We start from the raw sequence: 20014 nt of genomic DNA, 5'->3' as shown, positions 1-20014 counted from the left end.
GGAGCTTGTTCTTCAGCCATGGTTATCGATGCAAGCTCTGATACCATGAAAGATATCAGACCTCTGAGCAGTGAAGCAGAAAAAAGAAGAGAAGGGAGAGAGAAAAGAAAAGAGAAAAGTTGAGGTTGAGAGAAAATTTTGAGAATAATTCTGGTATTGATTGAATTGCATCAACGGGAATTAGTTACACTGAATGATATATATAAACTTTAAGCTAACTAATCTGAAGTCTAACTTGACTAACTGCTTAATTGAATCCTAACAGAATTTTAAATTTTTTGAGTAAAAACTAACCAGAATTTTAACTTTCTTTCTTAACTAAAGTTAATCCTTACTCTATCATAGATGATAGAAAATCTCCCAATATAAATTTGTCCACAAACAGACTTTAACTATAAGGATTTTGTTATATAGCTTATGATGTATATATGTAGCCGCCATTTCATATATAAACTATGAACTTTAATTTTAATAGCTACTTAGGATTGTTATTAACAAAATCATATTTTTATTGTTAGCTATTAAAATTTTGTTGATAAACTATATTTGATTTTCTTTCATAAAACTTTTAATTCAATTGTTTAATAGCTAACAATAAAAATAGGTTTTTGTTAATAACAAGCTAATAATAGTTATTAAAATTCTAATTAATAAGTGACTAATTATTAAAAGACAGATATCTTACATATTAGTTAATTCATTAAAAAAAATAATTTGGGTTCATCAAATATTTAACTCACTCATTTATTTAAGTAAGCGTGGTCAGAAATTTAAATTTTGTCTTGTGTAAACAGTAATTTATTAATCAATAATAGATCTTTAAGTAAAACTCAGATCTATGATAAATTAATTTTTAGTCTATCGAATTAATAAATATTATAGACAACAAAAAAGAGTTAATTCATTAAAAAAATACGATTATAATATAAGTTCATATTAATATCTCATCATTCCTATCCCACTATATGTTGTTGTTTTTGCTCCTAGTCAAGACCACAGTTTATGACTTATGATCACTACATACATAGTTAATTATTAAATTAGTATTAAGTTTTTGGAATCTTATCTATAAATGGAGAAAATCACTCATAGTGGTAATTGTTCATGTGCCAACCAATATAATTGGCAGCCAAAGCTTACTAATTGACCATTTTCTTTATTCCTAGTCTTACTTTGATTACACTCTTGACCCATATTAAGGGGGTCATTGTTTACAAAATGGATAAAAATCAAAAGTTGAATTTGGAACTGACTTGTTTAAATTAAATTTATTATGAATTTTTTTTTATATAAAAAAAAAGATGCTTCCAAAGATGGCCAAAACATTTTGTTTGTTCTAATGTTTGGTTATGTCTATTTTGATAAAAGATTTGCTAGTCTTTTAATTTATTATTGTCCTACACTATCTTCTTCCTTTTGGCATTTTATGCATATGAAATTATGGATGAATATTCCTTCACAAATAGCTTTGATAAAAAAGAGACATATTCTTATTTGTTCTCAATAGGGTACACTTGTACATTTTTGCTCACTAAAGAATGCCTAAAGCATGCTTGTACTTTAATTTCATATAAAAAATGGGAAACAATATTTAATTAATAACCAAAATAAAAATTATATTATCTCATTGTTCTCAACTTTTATTATTATTATTATTATTATTATTATTATTATTATTATTATTATTATTATTATTATTATTATTATTATTATTCCATGTCCTTGATAAAAAAAGTACATACCTTGATCAGAAGTAAACTATTGTTTGCTCCTAGTCTCCTACCCCACAAACCTTGACAATTTGGTTGGGACAAAAGGTTATTATAGACCAAAAATATTGTCATTTTTATAATAGCTTTCTATAATAAATAAAGTTTGAATGCTTTTTAATTTTACCATGATCACATGCTAGAATAAGACATGGTTTTTATTTTTTATTTTCCATATATGAAGAAGACAAACTATTTGCTTGACTTCAAAGGAATTAAGAACTCTGGGAATCATGAGATAATGGGACATGACACGGATTGCAATACTTTTTTTTTTTTTTTGTTGACAAGGGATTATAAATTTATAATATTATTTTTTTTGGACGGGGGATTATAATATTCTTTCTTTTTTGTCCACCGGATTATAATATTCTCAAAAAATAGAAAATGTGAATCAATGGGCTTACACTCATGGCATCAGTTTTGGGCTAGTGATCTGTTCAATCATTATTGGGCCTAATTTTTTGTTTTTCCATCCAATAGATATTTGGACAAATTTTGGAGCATCTTTACATTAACTTCAAAGGACCAAGAGATGTCTTGACCAAAAAAAAAAAAAAAGGACCAAGAGATGCAACTGAAGTTTAGCTCAGATGGTAAATTATGTGTCTTTTAATATTCTGTATCCGGATTCGAACTTTGGTATATGCACCAAGTTGAAAATGAATCCTGTGTCACTGTAGTGTCTTGTCATGTCCTTTTCTTAAAAACAAACGCAGCCTTAGTGTTGTGTGGGTGAGGGGTGGCAAAATGGGTCGATCCTGTTGGGCCGATCCGCTAAACCCGCTAAAAAGGCGGGTCGGGCTAGAAATTGGAGCCCGCCCAAATTAAAAAAAACGCCAAACCCGCACCGCCAAATTGGCGGGGCGGGCCGGTCTGCCGGTCGAAGATTTTTATTTTTCTTTTTTTTAATTAAATAAAAGAGTGATTACTATTATAAAATTAATAATTATAGAATTTTTAAACATTTTTTTTTCATTTTTTGTTTTTATTATTTTTTGAGTTATTAACTTTATTTATTTTATTTTACAATTTCGTATATATGCTCAAATTATGTGACTTATTTTTTAAAATAAAGATGATTCTATTGATAAATATTATTTTGAACAATTTTATTGAAGTTAAAAATAAAAAAAATAATAAAAAATTATATTATAATTTGACTATTTTTCATTTGTATTTGATTTTTTAATTATTATTTTTGGTTAATTTTAATGAATTTTATTTTTCAAAAAAAAAAAGAGTCAAGCGTGCTAGCCTGCCAACCCGCCAATCTGCCATAAAACAGGACGGGTTAGCATTTTGAACCTATTTTAGTTGGCGGGGCGGGCTGGTCCGCCCCGTTTATGTGGCGGGCCTAGGCGGGGCAGGACGGGTTGAGGCGGGCCGGCCCGCTTTGCCACCCCTAAGTGAGTGTGTAATGTGAGTGTGGTTGTTCAATCTAACCAAAAAAAAAAAAAAAAGAAAGAGAATCTTATATTGAGTTTTGATTGTAAAGGGAGGATCTTAAAAAAAAAAAACTTAAATTAAACAATAAACTTTCCAGAACTTAATAGGAGTCAGTCAAAGCAAATAACGAAACACACTGAGCTAAGTATCATTGACATGTTTTTAACAATTGCCTACTATATATAATAAGAACTGAGAAGAGATGTAGTACACAAAATTTTATTCTCCAAATAACTTTTATCATGTATTTAGTATAATACATATGAAAATATATGAATACATGAACTTCTTTAGGCATAGAATTAAACATACAATAATATCCATTTTGGAAAAACTAATCTACTCTTAAATTGATAATACTATTTATTCAGTAAATTTTACACAAATAATTATTCTTATATTATCATATCAATGAAAATAACAAATTTTTTAATTTATTATTTAAAAAATCATTTAAATACATAAATTTAATTGGATAATTATATAAGATTATTTACACTATTAGGTTGTTAAAATTAAACTCATCAAAATGAATCATATTGATAATAAAATTTTATCAAATTAAAATAACATTATTACGGTCAGAGTGAGAATATTCATTATTTTTTTTATTTAACATAATAAAAAAAAAGGAAAATTGGCATGGTAGTGTGACCATATTAGGAGCTTGTTTGGGTGAGTTTCTAAAAAAAAAAATCTTTTTTCGAATTAATTTTTTTAAAAGATCTTATAAAAAAGTAAAAGTAATTTTATGTTTAGTTATCTTATGTAAAAAATCTTTTTATCTATCAATTATGTTTGGATATAACGATATAAAAGTACTTTTTGTTTATTTATTACATAAAAAGTATCTTTTTTTAAAGAAAAAACATCTTTTAAAAAAAAGATGTAAATTACAGCTTTTTAAAAAAAGATATTTTTTTATTTTTTTATACTTTTATTTTTACTACTAAAAATTTACCAAACACTCTAAAAAAAAATATTTTTTTATTAAATTTTTTTTTTATCAAAATAATGGGACTAAACAACCACTGGATTTAGGGCTTGTTTGGGTGAGCTTATAAGAAAAGATCTTTTTTCGAGTTATCTTTTTTAAAAGATCTTATAGAGAAGTAAAAGTAATTTTATGTTTGGATATCTCATGTAAAAATGTCTTTTTATCAATCAATTATGTTTGGGTATAACAATATAAAAGTACTTTTTTGTTTATTTATTACATGAAAAACATTTTTTTTTTAAGAAAAAAAGATCTTTTAAAAAAAGATGTAAATTACAGCTTCTCAAAAAATATCTTTTTTTAATTTTACTAGTGCTTTTACTTTAAATATTAAAAATTTGCCAAACACGTTAAAAAATAAAAAAAAATCTTTTTTTCATTGAAAAAAGATCTCTTTTTTTTTTTAACAAAATAATGACACCCAAACATGCACTTAAAGGGCTTGTTTGGGTGAGCTTTTGAGAAAAGATTTTTTTTCGAGTTATCTTTTTTTAAAAGATCTTACAGAGAAGTAAAAGTAATTTTATGTTTGGATATCTCATGTAAAAAGGTCTTTTTATCTATTAATTATGTTTGGGTATAACAATATAAAAGTACTTTTTTGTTCATTTATTACACGAAAAACATCTTTTTTTTAAGGAAAAAAGATCTTTTAAAAAAAGATGTAAATTACAGCTTCTCAAAAAAGATCTTTTTTTGATTTTACTAGTGCTTTTACTTTTACTACTAGAAATTTGCCAAACACATTAAAAAATAAAAAAAAAATCTTTTTTTTAATAAAATAATGGCGCCCAAACATGCACAAAAATTAATATGAATAAAAAAATTTGTTGCTACTCAAAGAACCTAAGCCATCGAAATTTTGCTGCAATTATATACAATAAGATATGATTTTTCATTCGTAACTTTCTTCTCTTCCTTTTTTTCTTTGTTTATTTATAAAATCACGCTGCGCTTAGATCAGATCCGATCTGCAACTTTCTTCGCCATGGATTTCATGAAGGTCTTCGATCAAACCGTTCGAGAAATGTGAGCAATCTGTTATATTTTTTTAAAATCTTCTTGTTATGCGAATTAATTCATGTGTTAATCTCTAATCCACGACGTTGTGATTGATTTTTTTTTCTTTTTTTTCCCTGATGTGTGTGTGGAAATCAGAAAGAGAGAGGTGAATCTGAAGGTGCTAAAGGTTCCCGAGATCGAACAGAAGGTAAAGTTAAATTCTAATTGCTGCTGTTTTGCTTGTTATTTGCGTTGATTTGATTGGAATGTTCATGAGATTGCTGTTTGATTTGTTCTTTTGTTTATCAGAAATATTTTTTCCCCTTCCTGAATTGAATGTGAATTGCGAGAGTGTGTGAATTGAATTGTGTTGTGTTGTTCTAGATTTGATTTGTATGTAAAATGCATATGTGAATGTGAATTGTCTCTGTTTATCTTTGTGTTCATGGGAAGATGGGGCAGAATTGTTGCATAAGTCTCGCATAGACTGTATAAAAAGTAGTGTTGATGAAATGCACGTTTTTGTTTAAAAACTCATAATTTTATGTAAGATGCTTGACAAAAATGTACTAGAGAAGCCAATTTTCTGTTTTCATATCATATTTCAGACTTTAAATAAGAAGTTGCCACTTCATTTTTTTCCCCAACTTTGTTAATTATAGAAGTCATGGACCAAGCAGCAACATTTTGAGGAATGTTTTTTTTTTTCATGTTAAAACTTGAAAGTAGAAACAGGCAACATAAAAACCAATGATGTTGCTTTTATTTATGGAATTTGTATCTCCTCGTTGCATAATCTGATCTGTTTAACATAGTAAGATGCTGGACTTTATTAAACCAAACTACAAGTCTACAGCCTTCTGGGAAACCAACTCAGGGAGTGCATACAGAGAACGAGAGGAATGAAAGTTATCAACATATACACCAATATGCCATATCAAAGTTAATTGCCTATCCGTTTGCATTTCATTGCTTTTCACATCTTGTTGGATATACAAATAGTTCCTGGTGGCTGGCTTTCACCAAATAGATCATTTACATAGTATGAAATTTGTAAACTGTCATTGGGCCTTCACTGAATAACTTCAACTTCCGGAAGAGTTGCCATTGGAGTTCTTACCTGACCCAATTTATGGAGAGTATGTAGTCTATATTCGTTTTCTCCACTTTGGGCATACCCAACCCAGCAATTCTATACCATTATTGGAACTTGAATTTTTTTAGTTGTAAGCCTCATTCATCTTGTGCAAATACACCAGCCTGGCGCCTTTTGTCGAGAAGATGGAAGATATCAGATATTACATAGCAACACTATATAAGAAAATTCTTGTATGGTATAAATTTGATAGGTAGTTATAAATTGTTCTAAGTTATGGTCATTCTTTCAGTTTCAAACTTAACAAATAACTTTTAACCTTAAAAAGATGGTGTTATAAGTTGAATTAAGCAAGTGATATGTTGTTGGTTTGTGGCCCTGCTCTGTAGATGTGTATGGTAGATTTGATGTATGGCTCCAACATTTGAATTATATGATTAATAAATCTGCTGGTTTTATTTATTGGAGTTCTTACCATTATTTATGATTTAGGTGTTGGATGCAACTGATAATGAACCTTGGGGTCCTCATGGTTCTGCACTGGCAGAGATTGCACTGGCTACCAAAAAATTGTAATCATCTATCTATTTCTGTTCTAGTTATATTATACTACTTTTAGAAGTTCTATTTTTCCTTCTTATTTAGAGGAAATTTAGTGTTATTCTTAAATTATTGCTTCTGCTATACTTTTCAGTACTGAATGTCAAATGGTCATGAATGTCCTTTGGACAAGATTGGCTGAAACTGGAAAAGATTGGCGCTATGTTTACAAGGTAACACTTTCTGCATAACCATGTTATTTTAAAATTTAAGTTACAAAGGGAAGGCCTTGCATTTTATTTCTTGTTACATCACACCCAATAACTCAAGTACTTTTACGTCAGGCATTAGCTGTTATAGAGTATTTGGTAGCACATGGGTCTGAACGTGCAGTTGATGACATTATAGAGCATACATTTCAAATCTCAGTAAGGATCCTTCTCATGTATTTGCTATTTTGAACTTGCAATATTTAAACAGACTGGCAATAAGAATGAACGATAAATTTTCTTACATATAATCCTTTACTTTGGATTGGTGAAGGCACTTTCTAGCTTTGAATATGTTGAGCCTAGTGGTAAGGATTCGGGACTAAATGTCAGGAAGAAGGCAGAAACCATTGTGGCCCTTTTAAATAATAGAGAAAAGATACAGGAAGTGAGAAATAAAGCTGCTGCAAACCGTGACAAGTAGGTCGAATATGTCACTACCTTAATCCCAGAATTGATTTTAATTAAACTATGATATAGATTGTGTTGTTAGTAAATAATATTCTTGTTTTTCTTTTGGATGAGTACTTTAGATACGTCGGAGTTTCTTCTAGTGGAATCACGTACAAGTCTGGGTCAACCTCATTTAGTAGTGGCAGCTATCAGAGCAGTGGTAAATATTCGGGCTTTGGTTCAAATGATGGTGATAGGTTTAGGGATAGCTACAGAGACAAGGGAGACTATGAAGAAGACAAATACACTAGAAGATCACGAAACATCGGTGACGATGAAGAGAACTCCTTCAAAAAGGGTACTGCACACTCTGTCAGGTGAGGCATATCTTACTGCTATTCTCGTCTGTAAATTACTTGTAACTGTACTTTATGTTTATGCCATATTATTGTCTCTACACATTGGCATAACCCTAGGTACTAGTTAGAATTTGGGGGAAATACTGAACTTAGTTTGTAAATTCAGTCATTATGGCATATATTTTGTTGTACTTTGTTTTCTGATGCTTCATATTTAGTTATTATATGTTAAGTTGCTGCCTGAAATATCTAGAATTGTTTAAGTTCCTTGCACTAAGGAATTTGTATGGTTTTGACTATTTTCCTTCAATGTTTTTGTTTTTCTTATTTTATTTTTTTTGCAGTTCTTTAGAAGTGTTCTAATAGAAATTTTGCCAGATAATATCCCAAAGGAATATTAAATCCCATCAAACTAAACTTGTTGGTTTGTATTAGATGTGTTCGGAAAATTTTATCACCTTTTACCTTTAATAATACAGGTTATGACTCAAATACTTCCATTGTAAAACAAATAAATAAGTTTGTGTATCAAAGCCAGACTCAAGCCTTTGACCTTGCATTTCTATTCCCAGTTTAACGAACTTGTTCTGACTTTTGAGAAATGAGAACTCTCTTAAATGGGACTCTTGGTCAATGGTTGAGATGCTCATCCCATTTCCCTTCTCTTACATGCATCAATTGCTCAGTTTTTTGGTTGCGTAGGGACATGCTATTTCCTCTATTCTAATTCCAGAATCTCTATCTTGCAGCAAAAGTCAGGAGAATGCACCATCCAGAGTATCTAAGTCATCTACTACTAATGCCCAAGATAATTACAGTTCAGTTGCTTCTCAAAGTTCAAGTGCACCTGCAAATAATACCGAGGATGACTTTGACGACTTTGATCCAAGAGGAACTTCTGCTAGTAAGTATTCCCATAAAGTCTAGTGCATCCCAGTTGCTGATTTTGTTCATTTAATTTAAATAGTGATATTAACCTGTTCCTTCAATTTAGATTTAGGATGAAACTAAAATTATGCACATTTTTCTGTTATGTATATGATAATACAAGCTTTCCAAGTAAAATGACTGGTCCGGTAGAGTGATTATCTCTATAGGTGAAGCTTGTTAGATTGGAAAAATGACAGTTCTAGTCCTACCCCATTTTGACGTAGTTTTCTTACTGCCTCTCCTGTTTTTGTTTCCTTTTAACTGGTCGCGGGGTTGGGGAGGATGGAGAGTGTGTGCTGGAGTCTGTTTCTTGCTTGTTTGATTTTCATAAAAGGGAAATGATGTAAAAATGGTGCAGTAAAAGTTCTATTCAAATAATCCCTATTTTTTCATTATGATCTGTTTATTCTTGAACTGTGTACCCAGTCCCAGAGCAGCTAGTGGCAGAAAATACGATAATCAATTTAACTATCCATTTGATGACAAGATCTGCCACAATAATAGTCATTTAATTATTCTTCTTCTCAATCTGTCAATGATATTGGGTTTTCATTCCAACAGAGCCTTCGGCTGGAAGCTCTAATCAAGTTGATCTCTTTGGACAAGATTTAATCAGTGACTTCATGGATGCTCCAACATCTGTTTCTACAGAAAAGGCTGCTGCTAATAGTGTTTCAGAGGTTGATCTATTTGCAGATGCTTCATTTGTATCGGCACCACCTAATGTGGACAAGGGAGCTAGTTCTCAACCTCAGGTTAGATTTCTTCACTCTTTACAACTGCAGTTGGTTTTCTCATGCCTGCACCAGCAGTTGCCTGCAGATTCAAAGGCAGGAACCTCTACTAATTAGTGGTCCTAAGCTCAGAACCTCTCTTCCATTATCAACTAGGATTGTTTGACTGAATAGTATTTAACTGAAATAAACATTATTGACCTGTTCTTTATTATGAATTACAATATCAATTTCATCTTCCGAAGTAGTATGTTAATGATATTCAACTGTACAAGTTATCTTGCTGAAATGATCAGGTAGGGGGAACCAATAATGAGTGGGATATGCCATCATTAACACTGATGCACAATTTTTGACATTATTCTGAATGTTCTTATTCATATCTAGATAAATTGCACTCCTTAAAAGCTTTAATGTGTGATTGTGAAGAACTGATGAGAGAGAATAATGTGTGCCTTGCCTTCTTTTTTGCACATTTTACTTCAATGTGCTGAAAATTTTTTTCTTTATTACTTTTGGCACATAGTTAATAATTTCTATTTTTTCATATCCGTGTTGACTTATGTATAGGAAGAAGTGGATCTATTTGCATCACAGCCAGCCATTCCTTCAGTTACACCAACAGTTGACTTGTTTTCCATTCCTAAACCAGTTGCACAGCCAGACAAGAAGTCAGGAAATTCTGCTTCAGCGAATAGTAGCACTTTTGATCCCTTTGCTGTTTCTGAACCAGTTGTGCATACAGATGCAGGAAATTCTGCTCCTGTGAATAATAGCACTTTTGATCCCTTTGCCATTCCTGAACCAGTTGCGCAGCCTGACAATAAGTCAGGAAATTCTGCTCCTGTGAACAATAGCACTTTCGACCCCTTTGCTGCTATTCCACTTAATAATTTTGATGGATCTGATGTTTTTGGTGATTTTACTTCTCAACCTGATTCAGCATCTTCACAGACCTCCAATAATGTTGCCAGTGACATCAGCCATGATAAGATGAGTGGTAAAACTTCAGTAGACTCTAAAGTTTCACCTAAAAAGGATCCATTCCAGGTGAAATCTGGCATCTGGGCAGATTCACTTAGCCGTGGACTGATTGATCTCAATATATCTGGCCGTAAGTTTATCATCTCAATATATTATTGTTTTTTATCTTCCTGTTTGTGCAACATTGTGAATACACATTTTGGTTTTCTTTCTGTAATATACCAATTGGTTGAGCAATTGAGTAGTTTCCATAATTTTATTTGTCTACCATTGTTTTTGCAGCCAAGAAAGTAAATCTTGCAGATGTTGGGATTGTGGGTGGATTAAGTGATGGATCAGATGAAGTGGTGAAAGGCCCTCCACCTTCATTTTACATGGGTAGAGCTATGGGTTCAGGTTCTGGTCTTGGTAGATCTGGATTCACTCCTTCACAGACAGAAACCGGAAATGACATGTTCTCAAGCCTTAGCAGCCAACAATATCAATTTGGTGGATTCCAGAAGTAAAATTCTCTGATTATATACTCATTCTTTGTGTGCCGGCATTACCTAGACTGTTGAGCTTCTTGCCATTGTGGGTTTTTGTATTTTGTTTATGTATATTTCTCACACTGCTGTGATTACTAAAGGGTAAGAATTTACTATTGTGTTTTTCACCCACGCTGATCGGATGCAACATCATCGTGCAGTGCCCAAAGATTTGGTGGTATTGCTTTGAGTTGTAAAATATTATCTTCCGACTTTAGGTTACTGTTTTTTTTTTAGTCCTTAAATTCGTGAAGATCAACTTAACAATTCCTCCCCTCCCTTTCTCTCTTTCCCCATGTCCTTTTTTTTTCTGTTCGTTTATGTTACATTGTAGCAAACTACAGTTGTGTAAGGGGTGTTTTTCTTCTAATTTCTGGTAATCGTCTGAGCTAAAACGGATGCTATCATTAAAATTAGAGACCAGTTGAATTGGCTTCGGCTTTCCACTACAACCAAAAAAGTATTATTATTATTATTATTCTATATATATATATAGGGGGTGCTTTTGTGTTTAGAATCAGTTTTTAGAAAAGTCAATTTTATTATGTTTTGAAGTTAGTAATTCTTAGCTTCGAATGAAGTAGAAATTTATTTGAGTATTTCTATATAAAGTCTATTGAAAGTTTATAAGAGTGTTATAAGAATTCTTCTTTCTTAAAACAAGTTTTTTTTTTTTTTTTTTTGAAATTAATGTTCGAAGCTCTTTAGAATATACTATATTAATGCTAAGTAGAGCTGTCAAACAGTAGTTTGAATCTGGTGAAACGAGAAGAGAAATGAAACAATTTTTGGCAGTTCTGTGATTGAAAAAATTTCAAAATGTTTGTATCCTTTCTCCCCGGCAGATGAAGGGGACAGGGGGTCGAAGGTATTTGATCAACTCCAACCCCCGAAATTCAATCCAAGACGCACTATAGGCTAAAAATTGTATGTATCAGAATTGAGATGCAGCCATAGCATTTTCCTCACTATATATCTATGATTCTACCCCTAATCAATGCCGCAGCTTTCAACACCTGCTTCACTGGTCCAATGATGAAGACCTACATAATAAAACACCAAACAACATTGAAAATTGGTAATATAATTTTTAATTTGTCATTAAAAAAATCAGCTGCAAAACAACAGCAGGTACGTACGTAACAAAACTCAAAAACCGTCTACATCTCGGCAAATATCATGTTCATCATTCATAAAAATAAGAGATAGACTATGAATAAATCAACAACCCCTGGATTGAAAAAAGCCAGGCACTGGGGAACTGGAGTTTAAGAATTGTAATGGCGAGTATACTAACCTTGTCAGGTGGGCCCTTCGAACCTCCAATGACAATTTCCGCACTGCAAGAACAAATGCATTTAAAATCAAAGTATTTAGTAATTCACCCACAAAAATTATTTGCTAAACCAAGGAAATGGAAAGCGCTCAGAAAAATTCGTACTTGCATCCCTCCTTAATTGTCAAGATTGTAGCCCCCCTTCTACCAATAACTCGTCCCATCATTCCTCGGGGAATGTCTACTACTGAAAGAATTTCTTCCTCCAGATCATTTCCATCAACTTTCAGCGTATCTAAAAGGGAATAAAAAACTGTGTTGCTTAGCAGTCAATATCATTAACAAATCATACAAGCATTCCAGACATTATATGTCTATATCCAATAAATTGACCTAAAGCATCACTAAACAATAATCCACTTGCATCAACATGTTTGTGTAGATGATGCAACAGAAAGTCCTCCATAATGGGAAGTGCAATATTCACCTATCATGGTTATTTCAACGGGCAAATTATTCCATCAACAGTAAGTAAAATTTAAATAGCATCAATGATATCATGTTTGAAATTAAGGTTGGCAATGTCAGGAAATAAAAGGCAACTGGGAATATCATGCATCCATGTAGTTTTTGTCATAGAAGGTTCTTGTCAACATTATCTAGACCTGGGATAGGAGGCAGAGATGGCCAATCAGCATAATCATTATTGTTCACACAAAAACATCGGCAATACAGGGCACCACGAACCGCAAGATGCCATAAGGACCGCTCATTCAAGTTCACCATCATTCGGTGATAAACATACAGAAGAAAACGGACATCATCAGTAGCTGTGCGGACCATACGTTCAGAAAAAGGTCTATATCTCCAAAACTTGGGGTCCTGAGAACACAACACATTGAGAAATAATATCACATGATAGATTAGTTCAATGACCCATACATAAATATTTTATAGGTGTAACATGCACATAAAGGAAATTCAAATATTGTCAAAAAGTTGTATCTCAAGTCAATCAAGTGACACCTCCCTTGATCAATGAGCCAGGGGTTGCTGGCATTGGGATTTGGCACAAGGGTTTAATCCCCAGATGCTCATCACTTCCTTCATCCCACTAGCCCTCCGAACAAATAAAAATCACATAATGATATGAATAATTATAATATAACTAAATATATTCATGATGCTTTACAGTTTCTTACTTTCTATAGTACAACTTTAAGAATAATATGATGAATTAAAACATTCACGCTGGACCAACAATTTAAACTTTGAAGTAGAAATGTGTAAATTGGATATGTCTGCACAACCAAGATTCTAAAACCAACCTGTCGAAGGAGAACCCGAACCTCTTCCTTCTCATCATATGATATGCCTGGATGCAAACACTCAAAGTGAATATGGAGGAATTAATTATAATTAAGAATTTATTAAGACAAATTGAATCATATCCATCCAGAGTAATATGGTCAACAATATATAGAAACGTGGATACCACGATATATATACTACCACAAAAACGTGGATCAGCTAGGAGGTCAACAAAAGAAATGTTGTCATCTCTTTTCCGCTTCCCTTCTTGCTCGTCGATCAGTGCATATGCAATCTGAACCAATAGAATAGGATAAAAAATTCAATATGTATAAATATATACCACATCAGCGTAAGTATCCTATGAAATCGAAAGCAAACACAAAGAATAAAGATCAAAGACTTCTAAGGATATATATCTGCAATATGATATGATTTCCATTTCCTGTTTCCAACTGAGAATTCATAAATTAAAATGGATCACCCTTTGATCACCCAAGGAAAGGGGCAATAAAAAAGAAGTCTGTGTTCAGTAGGGTGACAGAATCATGTGTTTCAACTTCAATGATGATTTAAGTCTGAGTTATAACTTGTAATATGATTTATCTTATGATTGTAGGTTATTTTTTTTATCTGTAAAGATTATGATAAATTATGTGTATCTTTTTTTTTTTTTTTTTTGTGATTGAATTGGACAGATAGACCCAATAGATTATGTGTATATTTGGGTGTTTGGTTATTATCCCACAACAATAGAGATAGGGAAGAGAAACAAAAGGTATTTGATTGTTGAGATAATAAACACTTGGAGACAAAAACCAGATGAAAAGGAACACAAAATTTGTATTCTTCCACTGGGTGAACAACATGGATTGAGAGGCAGAAACTAGGTTGATTAATAAAATTGCATTCCTAATACACACACACACACACACACACAATAATTTACCTCTTTACATCTTTTATGTTCTATCCACTTTAACCAAACATGATACAGATATGTACATAGTAGATATCCAATTCACTAACTGTAATCTCTGCCTAGGTGCCACCATCCAGTTAACATTGATGCCTAATGTATTCATAGTATGTATACAATAAGATGACAAGACGATTATTATCATCATGAAGCAAATTACTCACAAAAGTTACAAGAACCAAACAAACACAATTGACCAAATGATACTATTCTAATCATAAATGGCAATATTCTAACATGTTACAAAAAAGGACAGTGATTAGCAAACGAGTGATATGTAAATCTTAAGTTGATGTACAAACACTATCACACATGAGAGCAGACAATAAAAGTCAAGTGAAAATGATATAAACCTCATAAATTGAATGTTTTAATAATCATATTGTTGAAAGTGATCAAAGAGCATGAGAAGCTAAGACAGTTTAAATTAGATTTATTTGATTAAAGTTCAACTAGATTTATGATCACATTCAAATGAATCATATATAAAATAATAATAAGAAGTCATACACAAACCGTATATTTATAAAGCATTTGGGAAAGCATGCTAACGTTGAAGCAATTACACTGCCAAATTAACAAGACCTAATACATTGGCTGGGTCTGGAGAGTTCACCTGGGTATCCATCACGTTGTTCAGCTTGATGTCAAACTGGAAGTACAATGCCTAGAATGCAAACATTACCATTAAAGTTTGTTCTTACTTGATCAAAAGCATCTAAACTTCAACAAATAAAAAATAAAAAGCAATAAAGAAAAAAAGCAAGAAATCGACCTCACTATCCCTTTTGCAATCATGAATCACTTTTGTGATGAAATTGGACTCGAGCGCAGGCTTACAGGCTTTGATCAGCGCTTCCCCACCTTCTATTGCGTCAACCAAGTAAATGGCATCTGGGAATGCAAGCTGTATTAGACATAGAGCTCCAGTTCGACACAAGTCTTCGCCCTCACAATCAAAACCAATGATGAACTGGTGCTGCGGCGATGGTTCCAGAAACTCAGTTGGGAGTTGAGATGCAGTTGTCACAATATGGATAGGAACCAGAGCTGAATTAGATTCAACATTAGGAGGGCTGTCACCTAATTAGAAATCAGCGTTTGCAAAATCCAAGTCAATGATCTCGAATAACATCAAGAAGAGGAAAGAAAATGGAAAAGAAAATCACAGCAGCTCGATCAAAATAGTAGATTCGTGCAGGAATCAAGTAAAAATATTCGTGCAGAAAAGTAGTTACAAACAAACAGCAGCTCTATCAAACGGTAACCGGCCATTGTCTAAGTAAACAAACATCAAGAATATTAAAAGATAAAAAGAAAAATGCTAAAGACAAAAAAAAAAGGAAAAAAGGAAAAAACTCCAAGCAACTCGATCAAATAGTAAGTTAGAACAGAACGCAATCAAGCAAGAACGTTACAAAAGTACGAACAAGTAAACGCACATTCTGACCTGTAAATAAGCGGCAAAACGAATAAATATGAAAGATTAAAAAGAAAACACCAAATTGAAATTCGATAAGCACTCGGCACATTTTATCGGGGAAGAAAAGGCGTAATGAAGGAAAATCGGAGCCCTAGATCGATCGAAAAGGAGGAAAGTAGAGTAGAAGCTAAACAAAAGAGAATAAAGATAGGTTTAGTGGAGAAGACGAACCTGAAGGAGGAAGGGGAATGCGAGCGGTGAAGGAGGGAGAAGGAGTTGTAGGCGCGGAAGAAGAAGAAGAAGAAGAAGAAGAAGAAGCCATTGGTGAATGTGGTCGTCACATGAGAGGTTTCTCTCGTGAAATGAAATGGAAATGAAAACGAAATGAACGTTGTGTTCTCTGATCTCTCTTTCTGGCTTTTATAGGAGTCTTCAGAGTTGAGAGTAAATGAAAGGAAATGCGAGCTGAGTTCTCACTTCTCACTTCTCAGTCACTGCTTTGTGTTCTTCCAAGTCGTTTTGTTCTTTGAGAGGGCTCCGCAACTGTTTTCAAGGAAGAAAAAGAGATATTAATTATTAGGAATGCTTGTAGGAAAAACCAAAAAATATCTCATATTAGATTTACGGCTCATTTTTTTCCGTTTGGAAAAAAATTTGGTGTAGTTCATTGAAATAGGAGTGTGTTGGTGACTTGGTGTTTTCCACTCCTATTGGGTCAGGGCAAATTGCACATTTCATTAACCTTTTTTCTTTTTTGTGAAAAAATAACCAAATGTAGGTTACGTTTAGCATTTAATTTTTTTTTTTAAAATTTTCGTTCAGCCCAAAGTTTTATGCTTTTCTAATTTCTGAAATTTTTTATTTTTTTTGGCCCAAATGCAGCCTGCGTTTTGGATGGACAACGGCACAAAATTTTTTTAGGTCTCCAAAACGCAATTTGCGTTTCTGTGTCAGAATTCTTTTTTTTTTTTTAATTTCAAAACGTTGGGTGCGTTTTGTATAGGAAATAATATTTTATTCGAAAACCTTGCTTATAAATACGAAACACAACCCATCTCAAGTTGCTCATTTTCATTCTACTCCCATTCCTCTTGTTTTCATATATCTCAAACCTGAATTTTTTGGGCAATTAGTAGTGTCAACAAAATCGGATTAGGTGAGGTTGAGAGTATGGAATGTATTGCAAATATTCGAATGTATTATGACGGTGAGATTATACCAAACACACACGAATGAGTGATTTTTATTTGTGAATGTCCGTCTTCATTTGCTATTTCATGTACCATGAGTTTTGTGGAGTTACAAAATGATCTTTGTGAGAACATACAGAGTCACATTTTTAAAAGGGTGAGCAACATTTTGTACAGAAATCATGTACAAGTATTTGGTGGGCTGATGCAGTTTCAACTGATGTCCATCACCGACAACGCATGCATGTAGCGGATGTTCTTTATTTATCAACAAACCCGAGGTCACGTGCCGATTATAGAGCTGTACGTTGAGTTTGAACAGCATACGGGGATGGATGCGGTTGGCGACGATGTCAACGTTGATGTTGTGGAGTTAGATTGGGGAGAAGATAACAACGACAGTGAAGAGGAGTTTGAAGCCAACTATGAAGTCGATGACGAAAACGATGACGGAGACTTGGCAGGCAATCTGGCGGCACATGATGAGGCACATGCGATTGTAAGTCAGCACCCCTTTGGCGTTCCGTCTTTTATGCGGACTCTCGACCTCGAAGCCATGCGTGCCCCGGAATTTCCTGAGTATGCGAATATCGGTATGTTATCTTATGGTTATTAATTAAAGTTACAACTACTATTTATTTTATTTGCCTTGTCCGACTGGCTGTGGTTTGCATGTCATAGGTGGAGGCAATGCTGCGGCGGAAGATGGTGAATTTAGTGTCGGAATGGAATTTGGTTCCAGGGAGTCGATGATATTTGCAATCAAAAGCTACACCATCTATAGAAGAGTTGATTACACTGTGTATGAGTCCGAGCCACAGACATTCTATGCGAAATGCAAGGGTTATGGTGCATGGTGTGATTGGCTTATCCGAGCTAGTTTGATTCGAAAGAAGGGTTGTTGGGAGATCAGAAGATACAATGGCAAACACACGTGCACCATGGGCACGATTTCACAAGATCATGCCAAGTTGGACTCAGACACAATTGCAGAGGCTATTAGGCTGTTGGTCGAAGCAGATCTGTCGATAAAGATGAAGTCTATTATTGCAGAAGTTCAATCCAGGTGACCGCAAGGCTTGGTTGGCAAAGCAAAAATCTGTCACAAAAATTTTCGGTGATTAGGAAGTTTCCTACCAGACTCTGCCAGTATGGTTGAAAGCAATGACTGTGAAGATGCAAATGTCTCGTGTTCAAATTAAAACACTCCCCGTTTACCGTGAGAGTGAGGAGGTTCAAGGTGTAAGAGTACTGCACTGCGTTTTTTGGAGTTTCTATCCATGTATTGTAGCATTCAGACACTGTAAGCCTCTGGTGCAGGTTGATGGCACGCACCTGTACAGAAAATATAAAGGTGCACTTCTGGTTGCAGTTGCACAAGATGGGAAACAAAACATTGTGCCCATTCCATTTGCGATAGTCGAGGGCAAAATGGCTGACGCATGGGAGTTTTTCCTAACCAATTTGTGGAGATATATTGTTACCATCAATGGCGTGGGAATTATTCTGACCGTCATACCTCCATCGACGCTGCAGTAGCTCACAATAACAGTGCATGGTCACCACCAAGAGCGTGGCACATGTACTGCATCAGGCACATCAGTTCCAACTTCTTAAGGAGGTTCAAGACTCCGTATTTGCATAAATTTTTGGTTAACACAGGTATTTTATTTCGCTGTTATGGTTCTATTCAAAGTAATTTTGTAGTATCTGCTTATGATTAAATGAATTGTTGAACAGGCTATTCTAGGACGGAAAAGGAGTACAACAACAACTACCAGAGGCTAAAAGAGCGGGGTGAGGCATATACTCGATGGTTTGATGACATCGGTATTCAGAGGTGGGTGTTGGCATTCGACGGGGGTCATCGTTGGGGACATATGACGACAAACTTGGTAGAGTGTACAAATTCTGTCCTGAAGGGTGCACACAACCTTCCTGTGACTGCCATTGTTATGTCTACTTTCTATTGGCTGAACGAATTGTTTACTCGGAAGAGCACCGATGCTCATGAGCGTGTCCGCAATGGATTCATGTATTCGGAATTTGCAACGAAGAGAGTTGAAGAAAGCTTTCGACGTGCAGGAAACATTGTGGTCAACCGGTTCGACAGGCGCAATGAGATGTTTGAGGTTCACGAAATGCAAGATGGTTCCATTTACACTGTTAACCTTGTGCAACGACACTGCGACTGTGGCCATTTCCAAGTCGAGAGACTCCCATGTCGCCACGTTCTTGCATGTTGCACTAACCAGCGTCTTGATTAGCAAGTATATGTGCCCGACGTGTACAAGATGTTTGAAATTTACAAGGTGTACAGAGGCGAGTTTGTTCCGATGGGTGACTCATCTACGTGGGATAGATATAAATGAGCGAAGGTGATTGCCAACTGGATATTGAGGCGCGCGACGAAAGGAAGACCAAAGTCAACCCGCTACTTGAATGAGATGGATTCGCGGGATATGCGTGGTCCTCGCTAGTGTACTATATGTGGACGCGAGGGACATAGCCACAGCCGATGTCCTCAGTGCGCAGGTCCAAGCTCCGCTGGAGGTCATTAGTGGTTAAGCTTTTTAATATAACTTTGTTATGACCTACTTCACAATTATATGTTACTTTTTATGTAACCTTGTTATATAACTCTTTCATAAATACACATTTCGTTACAAAAGTGCAATATAATAATCTCAAACAGAGCTATACGAGAACAAAGCTAAATATATAATAATAGTAATACTAAACATAATCATCTAAATATAAGATACAACACTGAATACAACTTTAAA

General features: G+C 33.9%; 2 protein-coding genes across 2 annotated transcripts; one reads left to right on the top strand and one right to left on the bottom strand.

Moving 5' to 3' along the window:
- Positions 1 to 5012: 5012 nt before the first annotated feature.
- LOC112755988 (clathrin interactor EPSIN 1) lies at positions 5013 to 11419 on the top strand. Its single transcript, XM_025804360.3, has 11 exons — positions 5013 to 5244; positions 5374 to 5425; positions 6806 to 6885; positions 7008 to 7086; positions 7198 to 7281; positions 7397 to 7542; positions 7656 to 7892; positions 8624 to 8778; positions 9366 to 9559; positions 10109 to 10652; positions 10805 to 11419. The coding sequence occupies exons 1-11, from the start codon at positions 5204 to 5206 to the stop codon at positions 11026 to 11028; spliced, it is 1836 nt and encodes a 611-aa protein (XP_025660145.1). The 5' UTR covers positions 5013 to 5203; the 3' UTR covers positions 11029 to 11419.
- Positions 11420 to 11826: 407 nt separating this feature from the next.
- On the bottom strand, positions 11827 to 16742 carry LOC112755989 (uncharacterized). Its single transcript, XM_025804361.3, has 9 exons — positions 16270 to 16742; positions 15391 to 15698; positions 15232 to 15282; positions 13838 to 13931; positions 13654 to 13700; positions 12991 to 13207; positions 12491 to 12620; positions 12347 to 12389; positions 11827 to 12092 (listed from the first exon to the last, which is right to left on the bottom strand). The coding sequence occupies exons 1-9, from the start codon at positions 16358 to 16360 to the stop codon at positions 12018 to 12020; spliced, it is 1056 nt and encodes a 351-aa protein (XP_025660146.1). The 5' UTR covers positions 16361 to 16742; the 3' UTR covers positions 11827 to 12017.
- Between the last annotated feature and the right edge of the window lie 3272 nt (positions 16743 to 20014).

This window comes from Arachis hypogaea, chromosome 6, assembly GCF_003086295.3.
Source record: "Arachis hypogaea cultivar Tifrunner chromosome 6, arahy.Tifrunner.gnm2.J5K5, whole genome shotgun sequence".
Taxonomy (NCBI): Eukaryota; Viridiplantae; Streptophyta; class Magnoliopsida; order Fabales; family Fabaceae; genus Arachis; species Arachis hypogaea.
This window is presented reverse-complemented; position numbering and strand designations above follow the sequence as displayed.

Excerpts from the sequence above, each read along its gene's own strand:
- LOC112755988 (XM_025804360.3), top strand. The coding sequence starts at position 5,204 with ATGGATTTCATGAAGGTCTTCGATCAAACCGTTCGAGAAAT. Across the intron at positions 5,245-5,373 it reads GATCAAACCGTTCGAGAAAT|AAAGAGAGAGGTGAATCTGA; the intron begins GTGAGCAATCTG and ends TGTGGAAATCAG. Across the intron at positions 7,087-7,197 it reads ATTGGCGCTATGTTTACAAG|GCATTAGCTGTTATAGAGTA; the intron begins GTAACACTTTCT and ends CTTTTACGTCAG.
- LOC112755989 (XM_025804361.3), bottom strand. The coding sequence starts at position 16,360 with ATGGCTTCTTCTTCTTCTTCTTCTTCTTCTTCTTCCGCGCCTACAACT. Across the intron at positions 15,283-15,390 it reads ATTGCAAAAGGGATAGTGAG|GCATTGTACTTCCAGTTTGA; the intron begins GTCGATTTCTTG and ends TTTGCATTCTAG. Across the intron at positions 12,621-12,990 it reads ATCTCTGCCTCCTATCCCAG|ATACGCTGAAAGTTGATGGA; the intron begins GTCTAGATAATG and ends ATTCCCTTTTAG.